At 35.0% G+C, this 22,741-nt stretch overlaps 2 protein-coding genes and 1 long non-coding RNA gene across 8 annotated transcripts; 2 read left to right on the forward strand and 1 right to left on the reverse strand.

Annotated features, from left to right (window-relative positions):
* Positions 1–735: 735 nt before the first annotated feature.
* Positions 736–10,135, forward strand: LOC107040928 (protein Malvolio). 6 transcript variants are annotated; one of them, XR_001461031.1, is made up of 14 exons: positions 736–1,057; positions 1,289–1,475; positions 1,853–1,975; positions 3,377–3,603; positions 3,684–3,822; positions 4,287–4,442; positions 4,512–4,670; positions 4,930–4,983; positions 5,054–5,436; positions 6,262–6,475; positions 6,581–6,651; positions 7,747–7,915; positions 8,217–8,260; positions 9,767–9,813. XR_001461031.1 is itself a non-coding variant. In XM_015261243.1 (13 exons), the coding sequence occupies exons 2-13, from the start codon at positions 1,299–1,301 to the stop codon at positions 9,799–9,801; spliced, it is 1,782 nt and encodes a 593-aa protein (XP_015116729.1). In that variant the 5' UTR covers positions 736–1,057; positions 1,289–1,298; the 3' UTR covers positions 9,802–10,135. The 6 variants fall into 6 exon arrangements, 5 of the variants coding, with proteins under 5 accessions (XP_015116729.1, XP_015116731.1, XP_015116732.1 ...); XM_015261243.1 differs by lacking the exon at positions 7,747–7,915 and having other exon boundaries at positions 9,767–10,135; XM_015261245.1 differs by lacking the exon at positions 7,747–7,915 and having other exon boundaries at positions 736–1,024; positions 9,767–10,135.
* On the reverse strand, positions 10,126–17,039 carry LOC107040930 (prostatic acid phosphatase). Its single transcript, XM_015261248.2, has 6 exons — positions 16,757–17,039; positions 16,118–16,216; positions 13,907–14,329; positions 13,608–13,731; positions 12,334–12,726; positions 10,126–10,754 (listed from the first exon to the last, which is right to left on the reverse strand). Exons 1-6 carry the CDS (start codon positions 16,847–16,849, stop codon positions 10,630–10,632), a joined length of 1,257 nt encoding a protein of 418 aa, XP_015116734.1. The 5' UTR covers positions 16,850–17,039; the 3' UTR covers positions 10,126–10,629.
* A 1,682-nt stretch (positions 17,040–18,721) lies between these two features.
* LOC107040881 lies at positions 18,722–21,851 on the forward strand. The gene is made up of 2 exons (XR_001461030.1): positions 18,722–19,781; positions 21,450–21,851. It is a non-coding gene; the product is annotated as an uncharacterized LOC107040881 (long non-coding RNA).
* The last annotated feature ends 890 nt before the right edge of the window (positions 21,852–22,741 follow it).

The raw sequence follows: 22,741 nt of genomic DNA on the forward strand, positions 1-22,741 counted from the left end.
CCACTGATTGATGAGTCATTTAATTTTCCAACACATCCTCATCGCTCATTGCTGCACAATGCCCAATTGTTATATCCTCACTCGACTATTTTTAAACGCATTCTCAATCATTTTTCAAAATCTCATAATTATTTGAGACCAACTGACTGCGTCACGAGATTTAATCAAGTGTGCGATTAGATAAAACAGAACGTGAGGAAGCGCAGGCCGACTCAAGATCTTCGATAATTCATTATTTAATCATTGAAAAAAAAATCTGACGATTAAAAGTTCTCAATATTTGAAAAAGAATTCCATTGATTACAAATAGAAAATCCGATCGAGTACATGGCAACAAACAGTATCTATTCCCAGAGTAATGAATAGAAATACTCTTGAATAATATTTTTCCTGCTCAGTGAAATGTTTATGAACCGTTGGTGTTGGGAGAATTTTTCTACTTTGATGACTTCGAAAACTGATAATGCACTATCTCCAATCCTATTCTAAAAAGATCTTTCCAAAACTACCTCCACTAAACCTCGAATATCTCTGGACCCATCGATCCGATTTCGTCGATTCAAACTTCATTTTTAACTTGAAAAAAATACCTTGGAAACGAAACAAAAATGTTCATTTTTCACTCAGCCGATCGCGAGATATCGCCGATCGAAATAGCTCGTTATTTTAAGTTAATGAAAGGGGGAATCGGGGAATGGGGGCTGCAGCAAAATGCGATTGGTGTGTCAATGGGTCTCAGTTGCGTCTCCAACGTCCGCTGAGACATAACTCCCATGTTCTTTCATTTATGTCATTAAAATTCTAGTTTTAGTCAACAGTGCGTCGCGGCCTCCTCACATGTGCCCCAACAGTAAAAATTCGTTATCTCGTAGGAATTTCGTAATCTAAAATCTGGCCGAGGGAAACAGACTGTGAAATAAAATTGCCAGTGCTGAGTGCAAAGGAAATAATTACCAGGAACATGGAGTTATAAGCAAGACCTATCTGATCCTTTGTTTACATTTTTTTATAAGGAATTCAACGGGTTTGTTCTTTAATGATTTAGATTTCTGTTGAGGTGAGCAATTTCGTTAATTGAAAATTAGACTCTCTTCTATAGGCCGTAACTCGACATCGGCAGAGTGAAATTCGAAGAGTTTTCTCTCATTTTGAGGGTGTTTTTCTCACATTTAAAATGAGCTCTGATTTATTGAATTCGGATCATTGGATAGGGAGTTGGTGCAGGTTCAGAGGGGGACTATTTAGTCCATCTGTTATTTTTTGGTGGGTTAACCTAGAATATTTTCAGATAAATTAGAATGGAAAATAACTCTACTGAGAGTTTGGACGTGTCTGGGGGCGGCGATGCAGAATCAATCAATAAGACTTCACCCAACGGTAGCCCACAAAAATTGAACGAGAATTCGTCGCTCAATCCGTTGACTAATCAGACGTATTTCGCTGATGAGAGGATACAAATTCCGGAAGTTGAGACGGTGAGGATTTTTTTATACTGTAGATAACTGGGCGATTGGCTGAGTGGATTTTGAAAACTTTTTTTAGGGATTTTTTAGAGTTTAAAATAATACTTAATTTATTAGATTTATTTATTTATTGATTTGTTGTGGAAGAAAATATTAACGATTTAAAATGCACATCTTGGGCAATTTTTTATTGAACATAATTAGGGATCGGTTGAGTAGATTGTAAAAACCTTTTTTTGCTTTTAAGTGTTCTTTTTGGAGTTTAAAATGAGATTCGATTTACCGAAATCGCATTGTTGGAGGAGGTGAAACGATCGATTGTCAGAAAGAATTTTCCAATAAAATCCTGGGGAGTCTATTTTGGTGATTAATTATCTCGCTTATTTTAGGCTGGTTTCAGCTTCAAAAAATTATGGGCCTTCACGGGTCCTGGTTTTCTCATGTCAATAGCTTATCTAGACCCTGGAAACATAGAGTCCGATCTGCAATCTGGAGTTTCAGCTAAGTACAAGGTTTGGATCTCTTCTAATAATAATTTTTAATTGTTGAGAATGATGAAATATTATCGAATTCTGGATATTTCATGAAATTATTTCCTAGTGTTTATTCCTTGATTCGGCATTTTGAATCTAAAATGAAATAGATATTTACTGTTTCATTTTGTTAGAATGAGTTACTAAGGATGTCTATCTAAAATCGCAAGTACTTAAAAAAAATGATTTTAAAAAAACTGAGAGATGAAGATATTCTCTTCATTTTGATACAAATTTCAATTCACCAACCCATGTTCATTATTTGGAAATAAAATAGACAAAATGCACCAAATGCATGCGCCTATATGGGATAGAATCATTAAAATATTTCCTCTTTTTTGCCCGGGTACTCCAGAATTTTCTCTGGCCATTGGATTCAGTATGATTTTACACCTTACGATAAGAGGAATAATTAATGGGATGTTGGAAGACACATTACCTTCTATTTTTATTTCTTTTTTTAGAGCCTTCTAGTAGATGAATTATCAATTTGAACATAAATTTTATAAGAGCCCGTGTATCAGGAAAAATTCGTTTATTCATTTCTGCTGAGACCATTGCGATTAATTTTTTTTAACGTTAGAAAAGTTAGTTTTATATGTTCTGCTGTCAGCCGAAAAAATTACGGAATTTTCCTTGACCACGAAAAAAAAAACACATTTACCGAAAATTTACCGATACTGGCTAAACATCCTTACAAAGTATTTTTCTCCATCGAACTGTTTGACGCCTTTTTAGTTTAAAAAATTTTACAAATCAAGAACAGAAATGATTTCAAAGACAATTTCTTTGATTCGCAATTTTTAGATAAGGGAGAGTGCGGCAAAATGAAGCAGTCAAAAAACGACTGTTTGACGCAGTTCAAGCAAACAAAATTTTGTTTATTAAATTTTTTTTACAACTTTTTTTTTCTTGGGAGAACTGATGAGAATAATAATTTTCCAATCAGTAGAATGGAAAATTATTGAGAAGTTTTGATGGGCGAAGATTTTGTCAATGGATTATTCGATTGAAATTCAGCATCACATTTTCCTTTTCCCCCTCTGGGTCTCTCCCTGAGCCTTGCTCTGGACTTTGAATTTTGCTGTTTCGTTTTTTTTTCAATTAATCCATTGACAATATCTTCCCCCGTCAAAACTTCTCAATTATTTTCCATTCTACTGAATGGACAATTATTATTCTGATCGGTACTCCCAAGAATGAAAAAAAAGTTGATGAAAAAAATATTTAATAAAAAAAATTTTTTGCTTGAATTGCGTCAAACAGTCGTTTTTTTGGCTGTTTCATTTTGCCCCACTCTCCCCTACCATTTTATCTAAAAAAAAAGTTGAAAAATTATTTCACAATTATTTTAAAGAGGTCTCAAATAATTTTTTTTAGTTACTATGGGTTTTACTAGGCGCCACAATACTTGGTCTAGTGATGCAGAGGCTGAGTGCTCGTCTGGGGGTGGTAACAGGCCTCCATCTAGCTGAAATGTGCCACAGACAGTACAAAACAGTCCCCAGGTTATTCCTGTGGCTTATGATTGAGATCGCAATCATCGGCAGTGACATGCAGGAGGTCATTGGCACTGCCATTGCACTCTACCTGTTATCAGGGGGCTGGTCAGTGACTGATAAATGTCTGTGACAATTCCTCATAAATTCGGGAATTACTGAATTCACTGGTGTTTCGCTTTTTTTAGGATTCTACTCTGGGCAGGTGTTTTGATCACTATTGTCGACACTTTTACATTTTTATTCCTTGATAAATATGGATTGAGGAAACTCGAGCTCTTTTTCGGACTGTTAATCGCTATTATGGCTGTGACTTTTGGTTACGAGGTAAAATTTTTCATTTTTTATGACGAGTTTTAGGAGAAAATGTTGGGAAACATTTTTTGTGGGGAATTTTGTCAAAAGTTTTAGAGGAATTAATTAAAAAGCTTTATTACTACGCGATTATTTCAGTGATGAGAGGGTCAGAAGACCTTTTTTGTAGAGAATTTTGTCAGCTGCAAAAAAGGTCTTGCCACATTTTTTGTTAATCCCACCTTTTCAAGGATATTCCCAAACCACTGAATGTCAATATTTGCAGTTGAAAATTCTTTAGAAACAGTTCATTGAATAATTCTTCAATTATCTCAATAATGAGTCATCTTGAGAGAATAAATAACACGGCAATTTGTGTTGATAATTAAATGTTTTTAAAAACGCGGAGATAATTTCGTGCTGAATGAAACCGCTGCTCAATAATTATCACCCTCAATTATCTTAAAACCGACATTAAATAATTTTTATGTTCTAAGTACGTTGTTTCGGCTCCACCGCAATTGGAAGTAATAGAGGGAATGTTCACTCCAATGTGCAAAGACTGTGACAGCGATGCTCTCCTCAAGGCTGTTGCCATCGTCGGTGCTGTCATTATGCCGCACAATTTGTACCTCCACAGTGCTCTCGTCAAGGTACCCAATCTCATCGAAACAATGAAACATTGAAAAATGTTGTGCCAATGCTTTTGATTTTTTATTCAGTCTAGGGACATTGACAGAAGGCAGCCCAAGAAGGTCAAGGAAGCCAACATGTATTTTTTCGTTGAAGCGATAATTGCTCTACTCGTTTCCTTCGTTATCAACGTTTTTGTTGTTGCTGTATTTGCTCACGGTCTTTATGACAAGAAGAACAGTGATGTTGTGAGTATTCAAGTATATTTTATTCCATTTTAAAGTTTATTCAATCCTATTTGAGAGACGGATTAAGGCCGTCAGAGATTATGAATGATTTTAGGTTGTTCAATGCAAACCAAATGAAAAGTTCGTTGAATTGAATGAAACAGTAATGCCAGTTGGAAAAAAAAATCAAATAAAAAAATCAAAGTAGTTTAAAAAATGTCCATCAACTACGAATCTCAAATAATGTTCTGATGTCTCGAAACAAAATGTTATTTTTCAGTATCAAGTGTGTGAGGCAGCCGGTGACACCCTGGGAATGGAAACCTTCCACCAGGTGACTGATAAAACAAATAATGCTAAAAAAACAATGGCTCAGTTGATTTAACAGAATGATTTTTGCCCAGAATGATTCATCAGCAATCGACGCAGATTTGTACAAAGGAGGAGTATTTCTGGGCTGTCAATTTGGAATAGCAGCGATGTACATATGGGCGATTGGCATTCTAGCGGCTGGTCAATCATCAACGATGACTGGAACGTACACTGGGCAGTTCGCCATGGAGGGCTTCCTGAATCTCCAGTGGGCACGTTGGAAGAGGGTCTTCTTCACCCGAACAATTGCAATAGTGCCAACATTTTTCGTAGCATTTTACGCTGATATGGGGGATCTTGGGGGCATGAATGAGGTCCTCAATGCCATAATGACCCTTCAACTTCCATTCGCCACACTTCCTACTCTTGCTTTTACAAGCAGTGAGCAGATAATGGGGAAATTCAAGAATGGAATGTGAGTTTAAATGAATTTGTTTTTGTTTCTTGCTCGAAGCATTACATTTCTTAGCCGTTCTCGAGGAATATCTCCGAATCTAAGGAAGATAACGAAACTTTTCTAATGACCTTTGACTAATTGACTTTTGTAATGTGAATTGAGTGGTACAGAAACATTGAAGGGAAATTTCCCATGCATTATATGTGTCTAAAAACGAATAATTAGTGCAAAAAATCAATTGTTTATTGTTCATTTGTTCCGGAGACGCTTAAAATGTTAAAAACTATCCAGGGCCTCCAATTTTTGAGCTACAGAGGTTTTTTTTTTCAAAATTTTTGAAAAATGTGTACAAGAACAATTACGAATTAGTTTTTTTCGACTCCTACACAGCTAATTACGTTTTGCTGAATATAAAAATTTTGATTCATTCATGTAAAATAGGAAAATTATAGTTCAAATATTTGAAATATATTCTGGATTCGGTTGTACCTCTATTTATTATGGAACAATTGATTACATCAACTTATTAAATTGTCCCTGTGATGAATATTAGCAATTAATTGTGCCTTAAGAACGCAATACCGTAATAAATAGAGACAATACCCTGAACTCTTTCCGAAATATTTGTTTCGGGTCTATAAAGTGACTTGAGGGGTACAAAAAAGGTCATGACAAAAATTTTTCTATCTCTCTTAAATTTTGAGAACCCCCTTTCAAAACCATTGAATATGAAATTTTTGCTGTTTTTTTCTAAACATCAGAACTTTTATAAAATTAAGGGAAATAATAGAAATGAAAAATAAATGTTGTCTGAATTTTTCTCAATTATTTTGTCATCTGCAGATTTAATAAAGTCGTCGCAACGTTGCTGTCGGCAGCAGTAATTGCCATAAATATTTTCTTCGTAACTCAAACAGTAAATGAGAAACTCTCCAATCCAAACTGGGCAGTCATCTTCGGCATAATAATTTACGCTGTCATTTACCTTGGATTCTGTTTGTATTTCGTCATTCACATGGCTATTGCCATGGGAGCTGAATTTCTGACGAGGAATAGAGTGAGTATTTTTTTCACTATCCAACGACTGACTTCGACGTTTTGTTAATAATTATGTCTCTACTTTATCACTGTTTTTGCATTTGATTATGAAATTTGTTTTTAGTTTATTGCTAAATACGTTGGCGGCCCAACGGAAATGAGTTTCGCTCTGACAAATCCAGCAGTCTATGCCAGGTAAGACTGCACTCCAGCTGTTATCCAGCCAAATAACAAGAGATTTATAAACAATTAGTTAGGGAAATTAGAGTAAGAGAGAATTTAGTCATCCCCTAGTTTTTATAATCTGTTTTAACAATGGAATACTCATATCATCGAGAGCTTGTGGTGATGGTTTTTGTATGGAGCTGGGAGGTGCCTGTGCCTTTGTAATGTTAAAGATTGTTGAGTAATTATTTTTGTTCTGTGGAGAAAATAACAAAATCATTGATGAAGTGGTAGAACAGGAAAGATTGATTTCACGTTCATATTTCGGGACACTTTGTTCTAGTTTTAGTTGAGGGTCAGAGGATTTTTTGAAAACAATTTCATGTAACTGGTTTGACCCTCAAGGCCAATTGACCCTCAACTAAAAAAATTTTTTTTAAAAGTTTTCTGAATTGTGTTGAACAGTGATTTTGTTTCATTTTGCATAATTAATGAAAAATTTTCTGTTTTTGGTTGAGGGTCAAATGCTCTTGAGGGTCAAATGAATCTCAAAACCCTCAACTAAAAACAAATAGAAAAATTTCCCGAAATGTTCTAAATAATCTCCCCTAAGTTCCGAGATATTCACAAAAAATTCAACCGAAGTGTTCATCCTGTTCTCCCAATTCACCACTGAAATGTTCGAAACAAATGCCAAAGTGTTTAAACTATTGTTACTGCATAATTCCATGTTTCATTGTGAAATCCAAAGATCCAGCTGCGCTTGGAGTCCTCATTCTCAGGGTCAATTCATTGTAAGAATCAATAAAACATTAATTATAAAATTAATCCATCACTTGATTAATATGAAAATTAATATTTCTGTCTTTGTAAATAAAACTAACAAATGTCTCTCATCAAGTGTTCTCATGTTACTAATATTTTTGCTAATATTAAGCATTTGATTAAATCAATAAATTTCTCCCCTCGCACTTCTAAATCACTACATCCTCAACCCTTCCTAATGTACTGATTAGTGATCGAGGATAATGGATGGGTTTTGGTGCAATCTCTCGGTTTTCGGTGATTATTTAAACCTTTAGGATCATTTTTGCCACTTGAATAGATGAATTATTTCGTTCTCAGTTTTCATAACACCTCCGAGACGTCTCTGGATTGTTAGAAACCGATTTTAGTGGGCTTTCCGTTGAATATAAGGCATCAATCATGGATTACAATGAGGATAATAACGAGAATGATGTGTTGGTTGCTTTGATGAGCATCTGTGATGTCCGAAGTATTTCTTACCATCGTGGTATGTACTCAGAGTCACTAAAAAAATATTACGAAGGTCATTCCCTTGATTTTGGAGACGAGGCTAATAGTTTTTTAATAAAAAATAAAATTGTCATCGATTGTTATTCCTTTTCGCTATTTATATTTCAACCTTCCTCGAGTGGATTTCAGTTATTTGTTGCAAGTTGTAGTTTGTGGGGGTAATAATCGTAAATATGCAAGAGGAAAATTTGTTAACTCGTCGTTTCATCATTTTTATGACTAAGAAAAGTGTAATATTGTATTGTCACTAACACTGTTTCCTGACTCACGTTCGATAGCATGGCCTTGCGACGAATACCAGATATAGATTTACCTGACAGAGGTAGGTATCAGTTACTTTAAGATGATATCATGTAGTTGAAGAGATTTAAAATTGTATTGAAGGGGTAAAACGTGAAAATTGAATCGCGAAAAAGGATTTGGTTGTTGCTTCCAGTGCAAACAAAACATATCAGTAGCGAAGTGGTAAAACGGTTCAAGTCGACTTATCTCTCAGTTGAGTTTTTGAGGAATATTTCCGAATCTAAGGGAGATAGCGGAATTTTCTTGATTATATTTGTTGTAGGCCTCAATCGGTTCTACAAAAAAGGTAAGAACAAAAATTTGACTATCTCCCTTAGATTCCGAGATATTCATTAAAACCTGGTCAATAGTAAAAATTGACTTGTACCGTTTTACCACTTTGCTGCGGACATTATTTCCTAAAAATAGTGGTTTGCTGCAAAAAGATGACAAAATAGCTATTTGGTTTGAGAAATTTCTGACTTTAAGGGGAGACTTTTTTTTATCGTTATTTTACATCGCTTCGGCCCGGTTAGGGTATACTGCGATGATGATCAAGACTTTAAATGGTTAGATCGCACCATTCTACCCGGCCGGGATTTGAACTCGGAATCTTTCGCATGTGAGACAACGAAATTTGCGACAAGCCACCGGGCTAAGGGGAGACTTAAATAGTATATTTCGTAACGAGTGCAAAAAAGTGTTTTTTGGCGAGTGGGAGGTTTATATCACGAGCCGAAGGCGAGTGATATAATCCCACGAGCTAAAAAACATTTTTTCACGAGTTACGAACAATATTTTTCATCACAATGTGGCGGAAATTGGACTTTTAGGCACGCGGAGCGTGCCGAAAAGTTCACTTTTCGTCACAGCGTGATGAAAATGAATTTTAAAAATCATGGGATATTCGAGTGAGATTTCTCATGCATTGAAGATCCATTATATATTGTTTATTGTTCATTTGCTCCGCAGACGCTTAAAATGTTGAAAATACCCTAAAAAACCTCCAATTTTTTAGCTACATAGGTTTTTTTTTTCAAAATTTTTGGAAATATGTGTACACTAACAATTACGAATTAATTTTTTGAAATTCGACTCCTACACAGCTAATTTAGTTTGGTTTAATATAAAAATTTGCACCGACGGCGGTGGCTGTGTGGTTGAAGTGTGGGATTGGCATGCGGGAGACGAGGGTTCGCTTTGAACGAAATATTTTTCATTCGGCTTCACTTTACGAGAGATATGATCATCCTACTATGACGCAGTCAGATCAGATTTTTTGGAAAATTATTCGCAGAATGCAAATTCTCAAAGTAATGAGAATGTACATTCCAGCGAATAGTCTTATCACTCATGTTTTGAAATTCTATCCGGTGAAATGAAACAAATCCCTCGGTCATCATCATAAAAGTATTCTGTTGATTCAAATGAATTTCTCAAAAACAGCAATCCTCCTACGTTTCACCACTTCAATATGATAATTTCAGTCGCATTTCGAGATACTGAATTCCCTGTGTTAATCCTCGAAATTAATTTATTTTTTTAGAGTCAACCCGGCGTTCTCAATACAGGAAAACCTGAACGGTAGCTTCAACCCTCTCAGGCTGGACTGATTCTCTTATTTAATAGAAAATAATGAGTGATGAAGTGATAAAACAAAAGGAGTCAATCAGTTCTTTATTGGTTTCTCAAAATGAGTAATAAAAGAAATAGAACTTTCTTATAGAAAAATTCTTTGCACAAAACACAAAAATATCTGGGAAATGTCTCCACAAAAATATTGCCATTTTCACTGGATTCTGAGATATTCTGAAAAAAAATCAAAAGCTGTTCTTTCGTTTTAGTACTTCACTACTCAACGTTATTAACTATTAAGGTATTTTTAAATCTGAATAAAGCATAATATATTCTGTTACTCATAGTATTTTATTATCACACTGAATTATGCTTCAACATTCATTTAACAACGAAAATATCTCTGAATGCGTTACGCATAAATACATCCAAGAGGTGTTTTTAAATGAATTTCCGTGCTTTTCGATCGGCAGATCCATTTGACTTATTCTTTTAAAAGTATATTCGGAGTAATACTCCACGTTATGCGTAAATTTCCAATAAATTACGTCAAAAATAGAGTTTTCATTGTTTTATAATGATATTTCTATAGTTGTTGGCCTTTGATTCGATAAATCTCAATAATTATCACGTGCATGTCGAGATATTCGCTAGAATATTATGAAAAGTAAAAGGAAAAATCTACTCTCGACATTCTTGATGAGGTAGATACGTCCTTGGGCCCCTTGGTAGCATATAAACGTATGCAAAAATAGATTGAAAACAATTTTGTCATCTTCGTGTGACGAGTCCTGATCATTGCTTCAGGTCGATTGAATTTGGGGTGGATTAAGATTAAATTGGATCCGTGGAGAGACGGGTGTAATACTGACAATGGACTCGTTTGTAATGCCAAAAGACAAACGAGATGATGAGGAGTACGACGAAGATCAGAAGGAGAATGGCGAACATCATGATACCTGAGGACAAGATAATTATTTTTAGGAGGGACAGGGGTAAAATTAAACACCAGGAAAAATTATTACTGAGCATAATTCGACATTTCCTAATAAAACCAGGGTATCTCAAAATTCACGTTAAGACTACACTGAGAGAAAAACGACAAAGTTCTCAAACAAGTCTTACTTGTGCCACGACAATAGTTTTTTGAAAATGATCAAAAAAGAATTTTTTTTGTGCCAAACATGCAGAGAGTGCGCCGGAATGAAAATTTTTTGTCGCAAAAATAGATTTAGTAGTTCAAAAAAAATTGCATTCTCTGTACACGAAAGAAATGTCATTTCTAGCACTACTCCTTCGTTGTTCGATACTCCCTTACGTATTTTGCTCCCGAAAAATCTTTGTTTTATGCGAAACGAGGGATAGTTTTTCGTTTCGAATGTCTAATAATCATAGACAAGAAATGAACCCTTAAATGAAACAATAATAATGGAATGATAGCAATCTTGTAACTTAGGGATAAAATATTTGTTGATAAATTTTCCTCCAGATGAGATATTTTCATCCTGAAAAAGCACCGTCTGGTGTGAATTATCCGCCTCTTGAGCCAAATATTTTGGCGCTATCAAAAGCAAAACAATTATTCATGTTTCAGTCTTTCAAATTCGAACCAAACAAATTCTTTTTTGGCAATTTTTAACTAGCGATTTTGTTGGCCCAAACAAGACTTATTTGACAACGTGTTTGTTTTTCTCTGTGTAGGGTATCGCAAAAGTCATGTGAAAGCTTAGTGTTCACATCCATTTTTAAGTCTCATGGAGCTCGCAAATAATTTTATTTCTCTTCCAATGTGACCTACTTCATGTTATTTGTACTTTTTGATGCATTCATACCATTTATACAGCTGTCAAGGAAAATGTGAGATTTCAGACGATTTTTCACATGAGTTTTGAGATACCCATGTTTTAAAAAGAAAATTGAAATAAATAATTTCCAACCGTTTTTTGGAAAAATTGAAAAATGAAAAAAACTAACCGATGAATTACATTTCAATTAATGGCGATTGATAGGGCTCAATAATTTCTACATTTGAAGAAAAAGATTCAATTCCATGCATTCGTTAGCGAACAATTGATGAAAAACTTAAATTTGACCGATTACAAAGCTTCCATTCGTAAGGCTTAACTTCAAGTTTCATTGTGAAACCCGAATGTCAGGAACGCTTCGAGTCCTTATTCTCAGGATCGAGTCATTGGAAGAATCAATAAGCCATTAATGAACCTGAGGATTAAAATATTTGACATTGTAACTAAAATTAAAAAATGTCTATCATCAAGTGTTCTCATGTTCCCAATATTTTTACGAATGTTGAGAATTTGATTGAATCATTAAATTTCTCTCCTTGCACTTCTAAATGATTACATCCCCAAACCTTATCAATGTAATCGTTAATTGATTAAATGCAACTCTTTAGTTTTCAGAGATTGTTCTCTGTTTGACGCTCAACTATAAGCGAAAACGTTTCTTAAATTGGGCCAAATAATCGTTTTTCCTGGCGTTCCACTATGTATTTAATAATTCCTCTTCCAACACTCTCACCTAAAATGGTCGAAATACTGAAATCCACGCCATAAGTATCCCACGTGATTAAGCACTCTTTATCCCAGTCCTCTGGTATTATATCTTTGGTCAATTTCACGAATTGGGAGAGAGGACAGGCTGGGATGCAGCCTGGGAGGGTCAGCAGAATCGGTTCTGCTGTTGAATTCTTGTACGAGATCGTTACAACGTGCTGTTTCCTCGAGTTCAGTCTCAGTTCTATGAGAATTGTTGCTGTATAGGGCGGACAATGGGGCTCGAAGAGCCCAAGAGTCATCAGGAGATTCGCAACAGTTTCGTCATGAGCTGAGTACATGAACAATTTTCTGTCAGGTACGAGAGCTTTTTTTGATTTCTCGATCATGTGATCCACCATTTCTTTCACTAACAATCCTAAATGAATGAAAAATAAATAATGATCATCAGGAATTGATGAAAATGGTTGATTCAACTTGTAATGAATCAATTTTCTAGGGGAGAGTGGGGCGAAATGAAAAAATCAAAAGAACGACTGATGCAATTCAAGTAAAAAATTTTTTTTTTTATTAAGGCCCGGGTGTACCATCTTTCGAACGTTATCTCGATGCTTTTTTTTCTTTCGTCCTCTGAAATTGTCAATTAAGTCCTGCATCATGCAGAAGTTTTGAAAAATTATGAATGAATAATCAAAAAAAAGCATAAAAAATTCTTAATTTTTTCAAAGAGCATTTTTAATTTATATTCAAAATAAAAAAGTTGACAAAAAAAATTAATGAAGAAATTTTTTTTGCTTGAGTTGCGTCAAACAGTCGGTTTTTTTGACTGTTTCATTTTGCCCCACTCTCCCCTACATCTCGATAATTGTTAAGATAGTTCTCAGGAGTTGAAAAAAAAATATATTGAAACGCCGAGAAAACTTTGCGTCTTGAATTTTCAACGAAAAGGGAATGAAAAAATGTGAAGGAGAGCTTGAACGATTTGTCTATTTCCTAGGAACTGGATGAAATTATTTGAGGGCGATCTGAAGAGAATAAATAATTTTAAGAAATGGTCACAAAGATGGCGGCGCGCCCACCTCGTATTTTTGAAGATTTATTAAAATTATTTATGCGCTTCAAATCACCCTCAACTCATTCCATCCGGTTTCTATAAAATGAAGAAATTGTTCAAGCCGTCTTTCAGATTTTTTCATCCTCTTTTGGCTGAAAATTCATGGCGCAAAGTTTTTTCGGCATTTCGGCATTTAGCTTTTTTTTCTCCCGAGGCCCATTAATTCTATTCCAAAGTACATTTACCCATTCTGAGTCTCTGCAAAATTTTATTATTCGCCTGAGTTTGAAAACTCAGAGCCGCAAGCGGTTGCAGTTTATCCGGATAAACAGATTTGGTCCATTCTGGTAGAGTTCTGTTATAAAGACTCTAAAAATAAGAAAATGAAAACTTTTTAAATTTTTCTCACCATTTGTCCGGGGTTTTTTTTTGGGAGATATTGTCCAGGGGGATGATTCCTAGAATCGTTTTCTAGGGATATACTTTAAAATGCGTCATTTCTCCGAGTGAAATTCGTTGTTCACCCAAAATGCCGAATAATTACCTCAATAAATAAATTATCGTACAAGTAATTCAGCTGCTCCAGATCATCAATCCTCTTCCCCGCTTTCTTTGTGAGGAAATCGAACAGCTGCTGATGATCTTTTATGAGTTTTTGCATTTTCGGGGAGTTGAGAACTCGATTCAACTCGTAATTGTACCTAGCGCAGTACTTCTTCCCGGAGACGACGTTATCCTCCTTCTCCGGTGTTGTGTGAACGGGTATTGGCATCCACTTGAGCTCGTCCCAAACCTGATCACCCACTGGTGGGTACAGCCCAGCAAGGTTCGCCTCTGCCGACATCAACGTGCGATCCACATCTGTGCTGCGCACGTAGATATCGTACAGGGAGTATTTCCTGGGTAATATGTGGTCGTATCTCGCCCTGAACCACCTGCCGAGCTCCAGGTGCTGGTGTCTTCCCAGCTGCGCCCAACGGACGAAGACAAATTTCGAAATTGGGTAATCACAGAAGTGACAAATTGAGACAGTTTTGTGGAGATAAACTCCAACGCTCGTGTTATCGGGAGTCGAGGGCAATTTGTTTGAGTTTTAGATAATCACTTTTTTCTTGGGAATTTTTCGGTTGCTTCTTATGCGAATACGCGACACCGAGTTTTTCTCGAAATTCAAGGAGAACTGCATTTCAATGATCAATATTGTGATTTTGAATTCAATTTGAGATCGTATCCAGAGATAACCATAATCATAATTTAGAATTGTCGATGAAGTTTCAACTAGTCAACTGGCTAGTTTGGATGAGTTGATTCACTCTAGAATTTTTGCTTCCGAATGGAAGCATTTTTTTTTGGTCGATTTTCCGATTTTCTAATTCTGATTGCAAATGGTCTAGAGTGTTATGAAACGTGAAGAAATGATGTTTTTAAGTAATTTCGTTTGTCCTCAATATCCCAACAACTGCACCGATTTCAATTTTTTTTTTCAAAATAGTAGTCTCGATGGCCTCTATCTGGATCAATCATATCATGTATACCGATTCATACAGAGTTTGGAGATATTTACGTTTTTCCGTGTGTTCATTTTAAATCTTGTGCGCACGATAACTAAAGACAAAATGGAGATAACGACTTGAAATTTGGTATGCTTCTAGCTTTTATAGTATAAAAGGTTCTTTTTTTGGATGGGCGCAATCGGCCAAGCGGTTCTGGAGATATTTAAGTTTTTGTATAAATTTATTTCTTCAAATATCTCATGAACTACTCAACGGATTTCAGTTTTTGTTTTCAAAATACTCGTCTCGAGTTCTATCTGTCCGATTTTGATTTATTAAGCGTACAAATTTTCCATTTTTACCGCATATACGAGTATTTCCAGTATGTTTGTTTTCGATTCCTAGATATTCATAATAACGAATTAAAAAAAAAAAGTTGAAAAAGTTCAATTTTACACATTACGTCACTTTTGATTTGTTTCATTTTTTCAGTAATTCTTATAATCAAAACAAGTATTTTCAGCGGTCATACAAGTTAGGAATCCTCCTGGATCTATTTTATTTTTAATTTTTTCTTTTCGAAATTTCGCTAATTTGGTCAAAACACCCCAAAACGACTTCGATTATGTATCAAAAAAATATGTAATATTTTACAGGCAAATTCACTGCATACTGTCTATAATCAAAGTCAATCAGCGCCATTTTGGGGTGTTTTGACCAAATTTGCGGAATTTCGAAAAGAAAAAATTGAAAATAGAATAGATCCAGAAGGATCCCTAACTTGTATGACCGCTCAAAATACTTGTTTTGATTATAAGAATTACTGAAAAAAATGAAACAAATCAAAAGTGACATAATTTGCAAAATTCAGCTTTTCAACTTTTTTTAATTGAAAATTCGTTATTATGAGAGCATCTAAAGATCGAAAAAAAAATTTACTAAAAATATTCTCATAGCCAGTAAAAAAAGAAAAATTTTGACGCTTAATAAATCAAAATCGGATGGATAGAGCTCGAGTTATTAAAAAAAAAACGTAAAAACGAGAAAAAAATCATATCTCCAAACTGGGCTGCCGAAAAAATCTGAAAAAATTTGAGAGATAGTTTTCCAACCCTCCCAATCGCAGAAAAAATCGCCATTAATTTCCAAGAGGGTGAGGATTAACGGTCGGCTCATTTGGCGTGGAATCCCTCAAATACTTCTCTCAAAAAATTGAATATCTGGCAAAAATGTATTTTTTTCTCAGTGTAATAATCCCTTACATTAGTCAGTTGTCCGAACGGCACGGGCCAGAGTGACTCATTCCTCCAGGGATCAGTCGGGAAAGGATCCAGAGGGGTCCGATCCCCATGTCTGAAGAGCTGAGAACAGAAACGTCAGTCAAACGAGACGAATTAAATCCCACAATTCCTCAGTCCCGTGTACTGACGTTTCAAGATAAATCAATAAACGATGCATCACGTGAACATACATTCTACCTGCACAGTCAATCACGTCAAAGCCGTGTCATACGGAAAAAAAATAACAGCTGTCAAAATCCAACAGACGAAAACATTGTCAAACGTCTCAATTCGAGAAATGAAAACGAGTAAAGACATGTCACAAAATTGATGAAAAATTCGAAAATCAAGTGATCACAAATTTTTATTGATAAACGGATAAAGAAATGAAAAATTAAAGAGGGAAACCGCCATATGAAAAAAATTAAGAAGATGATTTTCCACTATTGACCGCATGTTCACTTGCACTTTTAACCTTGCCCTTGATACCCCATTTCCTGACCCAATGACGTTCCGAGTGAAACCGCGTCTAGTGAAAGTGGCGTCAAGGTTATATCAGCAAATGCCAGACAATTCCCCTAAAGTGAATGTAGTTTCCACGAGAGATAGTCTCAAACTTACGATATTAGCGAAGATGATATTCCCCAGCTCCGGATCCCCCGCTCTAGACGAGGGAAGAACAATGGCGACCATAAATAATAGAAGATAATGCATACCGACTAATTTAATAATGGGATTTAATGAGATGTTTCGAGGAAATTTGAATCTAGGAGAGAGTTTCACTGGCTTTGAGACATCATCGGGGTTTCTGGGGCGACCGAAAGTGTTTGAGAATCTATTCTAGGGGGAAAATGCACCCGAAATAACGGACAACCTGTGGAATACTGAATGCTTAACGCGGGGACAGGCGAAACCTAAACATATTGCTTTTGTAAATCGCCGCCCGGCCTGTCCCGCGGAAATTCCGGTGGAGGGGAGGGGCGGACGCCCATTGGTGGGTTGGAGAGTCAAGAACATTGAATTTTCATTATCGACGGTTCAGTGATCATGGTGACGAGTTATCACTGGGCTTTGTTTGATAAGAATGCGTGGGGAAAGTGTAACCGACCGGAGAATTCTAAGTTAGGGTGCAGGGGTGGTGGTGGTGGTGGGAGAGGTGGGGGAGGGGGATCCCAAATCTAGGGGAGATAGGGGAGTTTATGTCGGGAAGTCTTTACACGGAATTACATTTTCGATAGAAAAGTCTCTCGAATTTAATCTTTTCTCGAAGAAGACTTCTGCCGTTTTTCTATAGAATTGATAGTTTTGGAAATTTTTGGGGAGTAGTTTAGCGAGGATGCAGGAGTTTTAAACGGTTTTTGGAGGATATCTCGGAATGTAGGAGAGATAGGGGGATTTTTGCCGGGAAGTCTTTGCGGGGGATTAAATTGTTTATAAAAAAGTTATTCCAATTTAATTTCTCTCGAAAAAGCCTTCTGGCATTTTTTTATAGAATTGATAGCGCTGGAAATTTTCGGGAATTAGTTTAGCGAAGATGGAGGAGTTTTTAAAGTAGCTCTACCCTTCGGCCGGGCTACGCTGTACTTTTGGATATTTTCAGTTTTTTAATTTTTCAACTAAATTGCATGGAAAAAATTTGAAAAAATTCATACCCAATCAGTATTATCTAAATTAAATTTTGCAAAATATTGATATTTTTTCAAACATTTCCATCTTATAAATAAATAATAAAATTTGTTTGCAAAACGGTGGATTATTTTTTATGAGGTGTCAAAAAAATTCTTGATTTTTTCACATCTAATGAAAAAAAAATCAGATTTTAATCTTTGATTACAATGGAAGTGTTGATTTTCACGTAAGACTCTGGGTTAAATCCTGATTTTTAAACATTTCTTCTTTGAAAAACCAAAACGATAATTAAATTGAGAAGAAAACTAGAATTCCGAATCTAATCGAGTTTTCTGCAATTTTTTTGCAGTTTTCAATAATCTTTGAATTTACCGTAAGGGTAGAGCTACTTTAAATGGTTTTTAGAGGATATCTCGGAATGTAGTGGAGATAGGGGAATTTATGCCGAGAAGTCTCAACGAGGAACTTAATTTTTTCTCAAAAAAACCTTCTGATATTTTTCTATAGAACTGATAGTTTTGGAAATTTTTGGGAATTAGTTTAGGAACGATGGAGGAGTTTTAAATGGTTTTTGGAGGATATGTCTGAATGTAGGGGAGATGGGGAGATTTATGCCGTAAGTCTCGACGGGGAATTTAATTGTTTCTCAAAAAAACCTTCTGATATTTTTCTATAGAACTGATAGTTTTGAAAATTTTTAGGAATTACTTTAGCAACGATGGAGGAGTTTTCAAATAATTTTTGGAGGATATTTTGGAAGTCTCTACGGGGAATTTAATTTTTTCTCAAAAAAGCCTCCTGGAATTTTTCTATAGAACTGATAGTTTTGGAGCTTTTCAAGAATTAGTTTAACAAGGATGGAGAAGTTTTTAAATGATTTTTGGAGAATATCTCGGAACGATAAGGGGATTTATGCTGGGAAGTCTCTACGGGAAATTTAATTTTTTATAAAGTCTTGTGGTATTTTTCTATAGAACTGATAGTTTTGGAGTTTTTCGAGAATTAGTTTAACAAGGATGGAGGAGTTTTTGAATAATTTTCGAAGGATATCTCGAAACGTAGGGGAGATAGGGGGATTTATACCGGGAAGTCTTTGTAGGGGATTCGATTTTATATAAAAAAAATCTTCTGGTGTTTTTCTATAGAACTGATAGTTTCGGACATTTTCGGGAATTAGTTTAGCACGGATGGAGCAGTTTTTAAATGATTTTCGAAGGATACCTCGGAACGTAGGGGAGATAGGGGGATTTATGCCGGGAAGTCTCAATAGGGAATTTAATTTTTTCGCAAAAAAGCCTTTTGACATTTTTCCATAGAACTCATAATTTTGGGGATATTTCCGAAATAGTTAAATAGCGAAATATTCAGCAACAAATAAATTTACATAATCAGTGGAATTATCATCTCGTTTGACGGATTAAGAAATGTGTTGTCTTCGTTAGAAACAATGAACGTTGATTATTTAATATTTCTCGGTCATTCGTTCATTGTTCTAATGTTAGATTTCAAGGAAAGGCGATAAGGCCATTATTCATAAAATTATGAATAAATGTAAATATGGAAGACCTTACAGTTGAAATAAAACTATTGATAACAATTGACTCATCTGACATTGTTATTCACTAGAAATATTTGAAGCAATTAATTTATCACTTGAAACGTTTGTCAACATGTCTAAAAATGTTCAATATAATTAGTGCAAAATCGAAATGAACTTCAAATCAGATAATAAATTCGTCTGCTATTCATCATTCTCCGTAATCTCACTTATCATCTCTCAAATCCACAATAGTGTGTGACTCGTGTTGACACTCTAGTCAAGACGGTCATCCGATTGGTGAGAATTTTCGATAGTGTCAACGTCAAGTTGTGAAAAAATACAAACAACATCAGTTTTATTCGTTCGAGACGCCAACGTTCGAGAGACTTCAGTTCACTTCCGTCGTCTTTCATATCTCAAGCTGAGATCACACATTCAACAATTGAAAAAAAAAGGGATTAAGAGAAATGAGTTCAGGTGAGGGTTGACAACATTATAAGAAACATTTACCACTCCAATATTGCTAGACTAGAGCTAATGGATTAAGGATATCCAAGTATTTTTTTGGCTATTTTTCTCCAGTGAAATACTATGTTTCGGGACAATTTACAATGATTTTATTATTTAAACTTTGCAAGTCTGAATTTGAATCCTGATATTGAACAATTAGAACACATTTTAAAAATCTGAAAAAAAAAATGGAAGTCTACTTTTGGAGGAAGATTGATGAAATGATTAGAAAATTTCAATTTTTTAAAAGTCTAAAAAAATAAGGCTTCCGAAAGTTTAAACAATTTCAATTATTTATTTATAAACCACGAATGTTTAAAAGCTAATAATTCTATGCAAAATGTTGTTTGAATGCCGCTGAATATTCATGATTTTGTTAAAAAAATTTTCACGCAATTTAATTGACAAATTTGATGATGGGAAATGATTGAATCTATAGTGATATGGTCTGTCTCAAGCTGTAAAAAAACTTGGATATCCTTAATTTCAGATAGCCAAAAATTTAAAGAGATAAATAGCACGTGATCCGCATGGATTATTCGAACGCTATCTCGATTGTTTTTCCATCTCCATAATCTAAAATATATCACAATTTCCATTGGATTTTAAATCACGCAGTAGTCCCTAAAAATCATGATTGTGCAATCAAAAAAAGTAGAAAAAAAACTGAACTTTTTAAAGAGCGTTTTTAATAAAGATTAAGAAATAAGTCCAATAGAGAGCAAAAAATGAATGGATAATTTATCATAGTAACTAACGGTCTGACAGCCATTGACTGCTGTGACAAATGACGACCCAACAGCCAATAGATACATGAAATTATTAATTTGCAATTTCCTCCCTATTGGGTTTATTTCCCAATATTATTTAAAAACGTTCTTTGAAAATGTTCAGCTTTTTTTCAACGTTTTTTTGATTTTACAATCATAATTTTGGGAGACTCCAGGGCTATGTAAAGCTGCGTAGCAATTGCAGATCATATCGGATTATTAAAATGAAAAAAACAACCAAGATCACGTTCAAAGAATAATCCACCTGGGCCTTAATAAAATAGTATATTTCGCGTCGAAAACCCCTGTGGCACTAGGGGCGAAGGATATTTTTCCGTAGTGACTTTCACTTTTGCCAGTTCGGGAAAGGGTCAATACCAATCCCCGGACTGGGAAAAGTGAAGGTCAGTACGGAGAATTTTGTTTTGCTTGAATTGCGTCATTTCGCCCCATGTTTCATTTTGCACCAGTCTCCCCTAGAAAAAAACTGATCATTTTTAAAGAGCGTTTTTAATAAAGATGAGGAAATAAGTCCGATAGAGAGGAAATTGTAAATGGATAATTTATTATGGTAACTAATGACGTGACAGCCATTGGCTACTGTGACAAATGATGATCTAAAAGCCATTAGATACAGTGAATCATTAATTTGCCATTTCCGCCCTATCGGGTCTATTTCCCAATATTATCTAAGAACGCTAATTGAAAATGTTCAGCTTTTTTCCAACGTTTCTTTGATGGTACAATCATAACTTGTGGAAACTCTAGGGCTATGTAAAACTGAATGACAATTGGAGAACATGTCAGATTATTATTAAAAAAAAAATTACGTTTGAAAGATTATCATTCATGATTTGGATTCAAGGGAACAGACTGACGGTGCCAAAGGGCCCAAAGCTGTCTAGCCCAAGAAGAAGTCGATCACCTCCAGTCGAATCGCAAAAGACACCCTCTAAGAATATAGAGATTCAGAAAAAATATGAAGATTGGCGTTCGGATGCTTCAATCGAGACTCGTCCCGCACGTCCGCCATCGCCGAGGAACGACTCGTACATTAATTTTCAAAAAAATAAATGATGAAAATTTTTTTAATATTGCACAATGAATTCATATTTAATTAACGAGCAATATTTCTAATGTTTACCAATGAAAAATTTGTAAAATGAAACGAGTGATAACAATTGACTCATCTCATTATATTTGACTAAAAATGTTTGAAATACAAAATTTATCACTTATCCCACATAAATCTATATATTACATATTATCCTCATGTCTTTGAATTATTCTAAAATCCATTTTTCATACAATTTTATTCACCAGAACCACAGAACGATAAAAAATTAAGCTGGAGGAGAAAACAATAGCGAGCAACAATGAAACATTAATTAACAATTAAAAAAAATCTTAACAATCTACGAAATATTGCGATGAATACCAATCGATGTGAACTGCCGTGGAAAAACGCTCACGTTTTCGATAAAAATTTTAATGATTTGAAAGATTTTTTTGTACACAAAATTGAATATTTGATTTTTTGTACACAAAATTGAATATTTGAGACTGTTTTGAACAATTTCATCTCGCCTACTTATCAGTTATTTAGTTCAAGGTTCAAACGATGGAGCGGGTACTTATTCCGAATGGTATTGAGCAATTTTTCTGGATTATTATTTTTTCGAGAATAGTTCAATGTGGAAGTGGTACGCTGATTATGTCCGTCTTGTTGAATGTTCAATTGTCTCAGCAATGAGAGGATCTAAAGGAAGATGTCGTGAAACATTTCTCGTTAAGAATCTAATCCTCTACAAAATTTTAATGAAGATTAGTAAATAAGTCCGATAGAGAGGAAATTGTCAATGAATAGGGGAGAGTGGGGCAAAATGAAACAGTTAAAAAAAGGATTGTTTGACGCAATTCAAGCAAAAAATATTTTTTTTCATTAATCATTTTTTTTATTAACTTTTTTTATTCTTGGGAGTACTGATGAGAATAATAATTTTTCATTCAGTCGAATGGAAAATTATTGAGAAGTTTTGACGGGCGAAGAATTGTCAATGGATTGATTGAAAAGGGAATGAAACAGCAAAATCCAAAGCCCTGAGCAAGGCCCCTCTGGGGGAGGCCCAGAGGGGGAAAAGGGAAATGTGATGCTGA

Source organism: Diachasma alloeum, unplaced genomic scaffold (genome assembly GCF_001412515.2).
Source record: "Diachasma alloeum isolate Michigan unplaced genomic scaffold, Dall2.0 Dall_scaffold_00349, whole genome shotgun sequence".
Classification (NCBI taxonomy): domain Eukaryota; kingdom Metazoa; phylum Arthropoda; class Insecta; order Hymenoptera; family Braconidae; genus Diachasma; species Diachasma alloeum.